Source organism: Primulina huaijiensis, chromosome 4 (genome assembly GCF_012295235.1).
Source record: "Primulina huaijiensis isolate GDHJ02 chromosome 4, ASM1229523v2, whole genome shotgun sequence".
NCBI lineage: Eukaryota > Viridiplantae > Streptophyta > Magnoliopsida > Lamiales > Gesneriaceae > Primulina > Primulina huaijiensis.
In genome coordinates, this window is record NC_133309.1 from 24,715,257 (window position 1) to 24,725,455 (window position 10,199).

Here is a 10,199-nt window from a genome sequence, read left to right on the forward strand (position 1 = left end):
ACGCAAGAAAATAGTCTTCTTGCTTTATTTTGACTTTCTTTTTCATACTCCTCACATGTCTCCTTGGGGGTACGTGTGCACTTTAATTTTTTATTATCTCTTTTATGATATAATAATTCTATGTTTTTTTTATCACGAGAAATAGATTGATTCGATCTATAATTATCTCAAAAAATAAATTTTTTGTAAAAAATATTATTATTTCACGATTTGAATCTAGTCGAAGATTCGTCTCACAAATTTAATTCGAAAAACGATATCGCCGTAATTTTGTGTTGATTTTTACTTGTTATTAATACACATTCCTATATGATTTGTGCTGTTTTTTTAAAAAAAGATAGGATTTTTTTTGCACCTAAATTAATTATATATGTATAATAATATATTTTTTTAATGAAATACGACCAGATTAAAGTAATTATTTAAAAATATAATTGGATTTTTAGTTTATTAGTTTTATTTTATTTAAAAATAATTATATTTATGCTGAAAGGTTATTTTAAAAAAGAAAACTGCTATGTCATGAAAGATCAAATAATTATCATAAAGTTTTAATACTTAATATATTTATTATTATTTTAAATAATAACCTAATATAGTTGTTATAGATTATAACTTATATAAGTAATATTTATATTTAATTTATAAAAAGAATAGATATTATATTACATCTATGCGTTTTAGTTCATACTCTTTAATTACAAGAAGATGAAATTACATAACATTGTGTGTTCTATTTTGAAAAAAAGCATTGTCCTATATATTGAAACAGGGGCGGAGCCACCCTTGGGCTAGGGTGGGCTCCAGCCCCACCTAAAATTTTCCTAAAATTTTATTATATATTCTTTTTTGATTTTTCTGTATTTTTTTTCTTTATTTTTGTGTTTTGTTAAGTTTATTTTATTTATGCAAATTTGAAGAATTTTTGTTAATTATGAGTAATTTTTTAAAATGATCTTTTGTAAACACATATAATCTCTTTTGACTTTCGCTCGTATTTTACTCAACATGTTGAAAAACTTAATGTAAGTTGATTTTTAAAATTAGCTTTAAGTTCCAAATATATTTTTAGGCTATATTTACAATAACACACAAATATATTAAATTTAGCTAATATGATAATACAATTATGCAGTAACTATATATTTTATTATATCTTTATATAATTTCTATTAATACTAAAAATTTTATAGAATTTTAATTTTTTTAGTATGAACTAGTGTATGTTTTGATTTTGAGAAAAATAAAGCGCAAATTTTTCATGTGAATCAAGCATAGTTTTTCGGAGATTCTATGGTAATTTACATCGGACGGGATTTGGTTGAAAAAATTGATAACGATTTAATAATTAATGGGTTTTATTCTAAGAAAAATCGAAGTGCACAACTTCAGTAGTGTTTTAGCTCCATGTTTTTGAAGGTATTAAATTCTCTTGTTTTATGTTTTTCATGAAGTCGATATTTATATATATTTTATTTTAAATTTTTTAGTTAATTATTTATCTTATTAAACATAGTGTGAGACGAAGCCAGCCCCAGGTAATTTTAAATCCTGGCTCCGCCCCTGTATTGAAATATAAAAAAAAAAGCTATTTTTTGAGAAACAGCATGGCATCCTTTCAGAAGAATTTCAGCTGATTCCATTTCGCGAACCATTACAATCTATATTGGGATATGGAAGAATAATTGTATGTGCTATTTAGAGCAATCGAAACATGTTGTTTACGTTGTTGTATGGTTTAAAGAATTTGAGTTGCACTGTTACCACCGGCTATAACTTTTGTTAAAGCGACAAATACTCGTTCCTACAATTGATGTGGGGCCCTTAGCTCCTAATCGTTATTACAACACAATTTGATTATGGTTAATTAATCACAGCGGAAAAACGAGTTTAAAATTTCTTTACAATGAGCCCAAAATATATTATTTGAATACCCAAAATAGTATTTCATCTCACAACATAAAACATGCCCACACATAATCAAAACAACTCATACAACCACAAATCATATCCTCGGTATCCTCGGGACATGCCTCGGTATATAGATACATATATATATACTGGGATAAACAACTAAACCTCAACTCAAACTGTGACTCTCTCCAGAAGTACCCTCTCCGGTCTCCTGATATCCTAGAGTACCTGCCATTGTCCACACACAAAGACAACAACAGCCCCCCTTGGGGGTGAGCAAAGCTCCGTATGGAACAACCAATCGTATATACCACAGATATCTAAACAATGATATATGGGATGCAATGCATGTATGTCGTGGAGGTATCGGGTCAAATGCACATCCACTGAGCACATGTCAGAATCAAACGAATCGCTATCAAATCAATGCTCGAGCTGGCACACCGGCCTCAATAAGGGATACTCGTATGATAGCGTCGACAAAGCGCCATCAAATCCCAAATCTCATATCCAATCATCGGGGCCACAATTGTCTATGCTTTACGGGTCATATAATACCGGCATAGCGATTGTGTTCACAAACCCCAGAATCCAATCAAATCATATCAGGGTATCCAAGGATCATAGCTCAACGTGCATGTCATGTATCGATGTATGCATCAAACGATGTGTGTTAACAAAACATTTATTTTATACATCGATATCTCAATCTCAATGTCATGTATGCCACATCAATCAACAAATAAGGCATATAGACACATAATCTCATTCCAATCAATCCAATCAAACCGACATATATCATATAATACAGATACCTGTCGTATGTTACCCGGTCGCAACATACCTCAATTCTTCGTTCCAGTTGATGTAGCCTGAAGATATCGGTATAATACTTTATCTACATCAATAACATACTCATTCCAATCAATAACCTAATCAAAAATCATTAATATGAGTTTCAAATATCATTTGAAACTTCAAAAATTCATATCAAATTCAAATCATAATATAATTCAATTCCGACTTCGAATATGAGTTTCTTGTCGGTTATTCTACTACATATAAGAAATTCAACTTCAAATAAATGCTATTCCAGCACTTTGATATTTAGAACTGCTGGAACTCGAAGAAAATTACCTCAGTCGGAAGCCCTCGACGCGACGATCACAAATATATATAATTTGTTTCGCGTTTAGACAGCGTTTCGAAGTCGATTCAGGCGAAAGAAAATCGAAATTTTTCGTGTCTCTCGAATTGTAGCGAAGGAAATAAAGAAAATGAGAAAGAAACCTCGTTCTTATCAATCCACCGCTTCGGCGCTCGGGCGGTAGAATTCTCGCGCCCGAGCGCGAGATGTTCTGCCCCCGAGTGTCACTTGCTCCGCGCTCGGGCGGTCAAAAACTACCGCTCGGGCGCGGCATGTTCTGTCCGAGAACACCCCTTATTCCACACTGGCGCTCGGGCGGTCATTTTCTACCGCTCGGGCGCCACATGTTCTGTCCAAATATTGATTTTGGTATTATATTGACGTCCGGCTTTTCCACTCGATCTCTTACCACGTCAATTCGTATTCGATACTTATTTTCTCAATTTCATTGTCATGATATACATCATATACATAATCACATGACAATTTCATAAATTATCAATAATCACACAGGATTTACGATAATACGATACACGGTCCTTACAATTGATATCAGAGTCAATGTCACTAGTTCGATTATCATCGATTGCAATAAGTGAAATTATTATGAGATGGATTTTTTGGTACAATAATTGTCTCCGATTGCTAGAGCAACCAAAACGTAGTGCTTGAATTATTGTATATTTATAAAAGTTTGAGTTACATCATTATCACTCGCTATACTTTTTAATAAAACAACAATTATGAGCACTCAAAATTGGGAGATAGATATTTTGGTAATGAAGATAAGGGACGACAACCCAAAATTACCTCTAGTTCTCAATGAAAATGGCATGTTAGAATATTAGAGACTTTCACAAACCTCGAAAAGAAAAGAGTGTCCAGTACTCAATTATGAGCACTTACAACAATTGATGTTTTTGGTATTTTCGAATCGAAATTTGATCAGAAAACTCTTGGTAACTTGATGCGGGTTCGGTTTCCAGGTATTTTTGTTGTTCATAACTTTAACTTCAGTAGTAAGGTGAGTCGGATTTTTGTTGTTTGGAATCCTGACTGTGTTGACTTGAAAGTTTTAGATATGGGAGAACAATATATTCATGTTTGAATTGTTTGCATGAGAATTAAATGTGTTTTATGCTTTTTTTTGTCCATGGCCTTAGTGATAAAGTGAATGTACAATTTCAGTTCGCTGGTTTAGTTATCTCATACTAAGTTGCTTTGGTGATGCTTGAAATGCATCGTTGAATGATATACCATTTTTGCGCCGTGTTTTAGTCGCACAATACACGTACCGCACAAATTTTTTCTTCTCGGGTTATCTTTCAGCGACACGTTAACTATTTTACACAGCCGAATGATCCAAAATAAAGTTGGGAAAACTTCACCTTACCACCACGATTCAATCTTTTAGTGACGTTGAGCATTCGCGCGTCGCCAAATGGTTACATTTGTCGACGGTTGCCTCTCTATGCATCACGATCGGTATATCAGAATTCTTGTAGGGATGTTTGGTTGTCATTCTATTATTTTTATGAAGCCTATGATCTTGTGTTATTTTTTAAAAATTTATCAGTGAATTTTATATATCAAATATTTCAATACGAAATATATCGAATAACTGTATCTCACAATAAATCTCATCCCTATTTAAAGAAAATAAAAACAATGAAATATACAGTTTTATTAACAATTAAAGAAAATACAAACAATGAAATATACAGTTTTATTAACAATTAAAACTTCTTGTTATTTGCACCGTTTTCTGGAACGATTTCAAAGTACTCCTCATAGACCATAGTCCACATTTTGTATCGTATGTGTTTCCAATCTCGGAATCTTTCCCCATAGCGCATGAGAGAATGAGCACCAAAAAATATTGTTATGTTGCGAGTATAAGCAACGCATTATGTGTAACATCTAAACTCGTTTTTCGTGCATGTTATTGTCGGCAGAAGAATTATTGGTGACAGACAAAGAATTAAGTATAGGTAGGCTTTGTTGAAAATTACATATTGAAGGAAACTGCCCATGGACGGTTTCAAACGGACGATAAACTTTATAAATAGAGCTCCCTCCCCTCATTCTGAAATCATCCTTTCATCGAGTTCTTTCTCATCTTATATAGCATTTGAGTGCTTAGTTCTATAATATTTGTTAGATGTTTCTTCTCTTGTATTAAGAGAGTGTGTTTTCTTTAAATATTACAGTGGAATTCTTTTCATCTTGTCTGTGGTTTTTACCTTAATATTTTTTAGGGGTTTTTTGCGTAAATTTCAGTGTCTAATTTTTTCTTTATTTTCATATTATTATCTCAAACTGTCGCACGTAAGACCAATAGTTATCATGTAGGCAATACTCCAATATTTAATCCAAGAACTCGGAAGAGATCAAATTTTTTTTTTTCATATGATACAATATACGACTCGTACCAAAAAAATACATACGACTCCTTTATAGCCAATAAGGTGTGAGGACCCGGACGCTAATCATCTTCTTAATCGTCATTGGGATAATTGGATCAAATTAATTAATCTTGGTCTAATTTTTTTTTTATATACAGTGCGGAACGTAATGGAATTCATCTAATATACATATCAGTATAACAGTACAAGTCTTGTACAACATACAACCATTTAAAACTCAGGTTCAACAACTAATTATCAAGTGTTCAAACCCTATTTACATCAATGTCCGTAGTCTCCACTCTAGTCACGATCTCTCCTCATCTCCTCGACCATGATCCTGTCCCACCTGTTGCCATGCACACATACAAACACGACAACAGCCGGAGAATTCCGGTGAGAAATACATCCCAGTATAAATCAACAAAACATGCAATCATATAATCGATAGAAACGCATGAAATAGATATCAAGAACATGTATCAAATCTGAACACATGAATCAATATAAACCTGTAAATAAACTCGTGACTCCACATCTCAGACTAGACTCATTCCTAGTCTAGGGATCCCGGTTTTCCAGACGTTGGCATACTATATCGAATCTCAGCAATATAAGTAACCCCACTCCTAAGCAAACATCGATATAAACCAAACATCCAGTGTCTTGACCTATCCGTCAAATACTTTGGCACATCCGCCAATTACTCCTCTGTGACAATATGAAATGGGCCAGTGACTACTCTATCACAATCTGGCACCTCTGTCACAAGACCAATCGTCTAAATCATGCGTTCTATAAATCAATAGAACAAGCATATCAATGCAATAAATTCAAATAACTGAAAACAATAGCAAATAAGTATGTGGTTTATGAAAACTCAAGTTCTAACTCACTTGAGTCATTCTTCCCGGTTTAACATTGATTATACCTTTTTTTTCTCGGGGTTCGGCTTTGTTCTGTCTTTAAAATCTTCGATACCAATCTGGAATGACATCCGAGAAGTACCATATTAATATACAATTCAAATCACGTCATGATTGATCAATCTCAATCTAATCAAATCCTGACGGCATAAGGGTACAATCTCGACATACCCTCGGCAACTCAATATCAATAAACAACCTCAGCAACTCATAATCTTAACAAATACAATCATAATTCAAATCTGCTCAATATCAATCGATATAATCTGGAAAATGATAACAAGTGCATAAACGGTCCGTTTTTCGATCTGGTTTCGATTCTACGATTACCAGTATTTCCAGAACACATAATAATAATCAAATCACAATTTCTGCAATGCATAAATTTCAAACCATGCTAGAAATCACTGAAACTTACGTCCTTGTGTAGTTCTTGACGAGGGGATTTCAAAACTGTGCTCGGATTAAAAAGCGGATCGCCGGTACTTGCAAAATCAAAAATCTAAGCTATTAAGAACCTTGAGGAAATTTCTATGGGATTCTCGATTTTCTTCCCTGGAATTGCTGAAGGAGATGAAATTATATACATCCGAAACACATGGCAAAGACAAGTGTCCACTCAAATCCAATATTGCACTTTAGCCACTCAAATCCAATATTGCACTTTAGCCCCTGAATTCTTCATTATTTGCAATTCAGCCCTCAAAAACTCTTTTTAATTCCATTTCAATCCTATGAAATTTTAAAACCATAGAATATGACTCAACATTCCAAAATTCATAAATTAAATAATCGGAGTAAAATGATAAAATCTCGGACCTTACATAAGTTCAAGAATCGAGTAACTATCTAAACCTCAGAAGGCGATCAATTGTGTGTTTTAAAGTAAGCTCCGTGACGATAATAACAACAACAAAAAAACAAGCAAGCTGGCAACAATGAAAACTACATGCTTATATTTTTAAAGCACGTGCGTAATATTTTATTTAAGGCACGCAATAATTGAGGTTGGGAAGTGGGGACAGCCGCCGCCTACCGCCGGCGCCGGTTAATTGGATCGGAATCTGCTTAGAAATCACCTAAGCTAGTTAGGATGGAATTTTCAGTGGTGTTTATTTACTTGTTAAAATATAATACTGTCTAATTAGGAAATGTAGATCAAATTGGATTCTTTAATCTATGCAACTATTCAAAATTATTTCCCATTTTATTTCTTTGTAAAATTCAATTTGGGAGGAGAAAATCAAATGAACGGAATTCGAATATGAAATGAAAACTGTATAAACTAACGAAAAGAATAGGCTATAGTCGTAAATCTATGATCCAACATCATAAATTTTTGAATGGTATTGCTTATTAAGCAATATTTTATTTATAGCGAAAGCGGGAGGTCCAGTCTACGAACCCGCGCAACGGGTTTCGAAGATAAAAATCCTTTATTAGCCCATAAACTAACCTATGGAAATCCCTGAGCTCAATTTGATTATTTGACTCCAATGAAATTCGAAATTCAGATTCGGTCCATATCCGGTGTGGGCGTTAGAGCATTGAGAGGACCTTTCCCTAGCCCGCTTAGCTCAGAGGTTAGAGCATCGCATTTGTAGTGCGATGGTCATCGGTTCGATTCCGATAGCCGGCTTTTCTCTATTTTTCAATTTATTGAATTAGAAAATGTTAATTCATTTGTCTAAAAAGATTCGTGTTTAAATTCTTGGTTTATTCCAAATCCTTCGCCGTCTGACTTGTGTGATGAGACGATAAATTAAAATATAAAGATGACATTGTTATTTCTCTAACTGCACTTGTATGATGAGACGATAAATTGAAATATAAAGATGACATTGTTATTTCTCTAACTGCACTTATTATAAAACTCAAGTCAAACATGAAACGAAGTTTGTAAATTATTATAATCGTTATATCATATATCTTTTATTATCTCATTTATTGAGTCCATTCAAGTCTTTATATAAGTTTAGTTGTTTGATTTTGTGAATTATTTAGACATATCATCAAAATTCTTTGTTTGGAATTTATTGTTAGATAAATTGTTTATTGTTTCAAAATTATATTTTATTTATCCAAATTTTCATAAATGACTTTTTATATATATATTTATGAGATGGATCGATCAAATCTATATTTAATATAAAAAATTATATTATAGGCTGTTGAGTCGAATTGAAAAATCATATCACAAAATTGATTTATACGATCGAGTTTTGTGCTGATAAGAATACAAGTTTCTAATTTTAACCAAAATTCAAGATAATTAAACGAAAGATTAAATTATTATTTTATTAATTCTCCCCATTTCTACAGTAATTGCCTGCTGAAATGGATCAAAATCCTCTGTCTGCTGAACAGAGAGATTCGGTAGAAGAAGAAGATTGAAGAATACACACTAAACCAGAAGAAAAGTCTGCTTCACTATGCACTAAACAGCTACGCCTTCCGCCGCGAGGTTCCAAAATTCCCGGCGATTGATCGGAGAAACTTCATTTCCGGCCGATACTGCTGACAAAAGGGTGCGACAGAAGCTGCGTCGCGCTCCACCTTTTACTCGAATCCTTCTGTAAACAGCAATCGATGAAATTCCTGAAACTTTCCGATGCACCTTCCGGCAAACTCGGCGGCTCTCCGAAGCATATGGCGCACATCAGCGTCGCCCAGTCGGGTCTCTGCCCCGGCGCCAGGAATGGGAAATGGCCCATGTACAGTTCAAGCAAAGTCAATCCCAGGCTCCATATATCTCCGGCGTACCCGTCGTAGTTCGACCCGTATGTATCCGGGTCGAATCTCTCCGGGCTCATGTATGCGCATGTCCCAACGTACGAATTGCAGGGGTCCAAAGTCCGCTGCATGATTTTGCTCACTCCGAAATCGGAGATCTTCACTTCCATCTTGCTGTCGATTAATATGTTCGAGGGTTTCAGATCACGGTGAATTATTTTATGAGAGTGAAGGTATTCTAGCCCGCTTAGCACCTGGTGGCAGATTTTGGAGATGAGCTGTTCGCTGAGAGAGTCGCCGTTTTTAGCAAGCGCTTCGAGTGTTCCCATGTCTATGTAGTCCATGCAGATGGCGATATCACCGCCGGGGATATCGAACACTCCGTGGCACTTGATGACGTAGGGCGATTCGATGCGGCGTAGGATGGACACCTCTCGCAGGACCTGCCGCCGGAAGGCGGGGTCACTGTCACCGTGGACGACTTTCAGTGCGTAGATTTCGGAGGTGTGCTTGTGGCGTACTTTGTAGACTGTCCCGCCGTTCCCGTGGCCGATGACTTGGAGCTTCTCCAGGTCTACGGCGGAGATAGTGGTGGCGGTTGTTGTTGTTGTTGTTGTAGTGGAAGTCGTGGTGGAGGGAGGGAGTGGGAGAGGAAAGCGAGGGCGGCGCTCGGAGGGTTCGGGGAGCGGGAGACGGAGTTTGAGGTGGCGGCGTTCACGGACAACGGCCATATCATGACGTGTGCAGAGGGAGAGTCGGATTAGATTGTTCTCAGAAGGAATGGAGAAGGTGTATGTATTATATATATATATTGACTAAAAGTGGAGCATGTGTATCCATTGGAAGTAAGGTGGAAGGAGGACAAATGGAAAATTAATGGGCGTGAGCCCTCTTTTGTAAATATTTTACACTATAATTATTAGTACATCCGTTTTAAGCTTTATTTGATTAATATTTAAATAAAAATAAAAATATAATTATAAGAAACAGTGAATGATTATACTGTAATTTTGATATATCAATTTAAAAAATAAATAGAAAAAAAAAAGAAAAGACTAAATAAAGAATTGAACA

At 34.9% G+C, this 10,199-nt stretch overlaps 1 protein-coding gene and 1 non-coding gene across 2 annotated transcripts; one reads left to right on the forward strand and one right to left on the reverse strand.

Annotated features, from left to right (window-relative positions):
• The first annotated feature begins 7,958 nt into the window (after positions 1 to 7,958).
• On the forward strand, positions 7,959 to 8,031 carry TRNAT-UGU (transfer RNA threonine (anticodon UGU)). The gene has a single exon. It is a non-coding gene; the product is annotated as a tRNA-Thr (tRNA).
• A 633-nt stretch (positions 8,032 to 8,664) lies between these two features.
• Positions 8,665 to 9,922, reverse strand: LOC140975683 (mitogen-activated protein kinase kinase 9-like). Its single transcript, XM_073439538.1, has one exon. It carries the CDS (start codon positions 9,854 to 9,856, stop codon positions 8,891 to 8,893), a length of 966 nt encoding a protein of 321 aa, XP_073295639.1. The 5' UTR covers positions 9,857 to 9,922; the 3' UTR covers positions 8,665 to 8,890.
• Positions 9,923 to 10,199: the final 277 nt, after the last annotated feature.

Coding starts and splice junctions, on each gene's coding strand:
- LOC140975683 (XM_073439538.1), bottom strand. CDS start 9,856: ATGGCCGTTGTCCGTGAACGCCGCCACCTCAAACTCCGTCTCCCGCTC.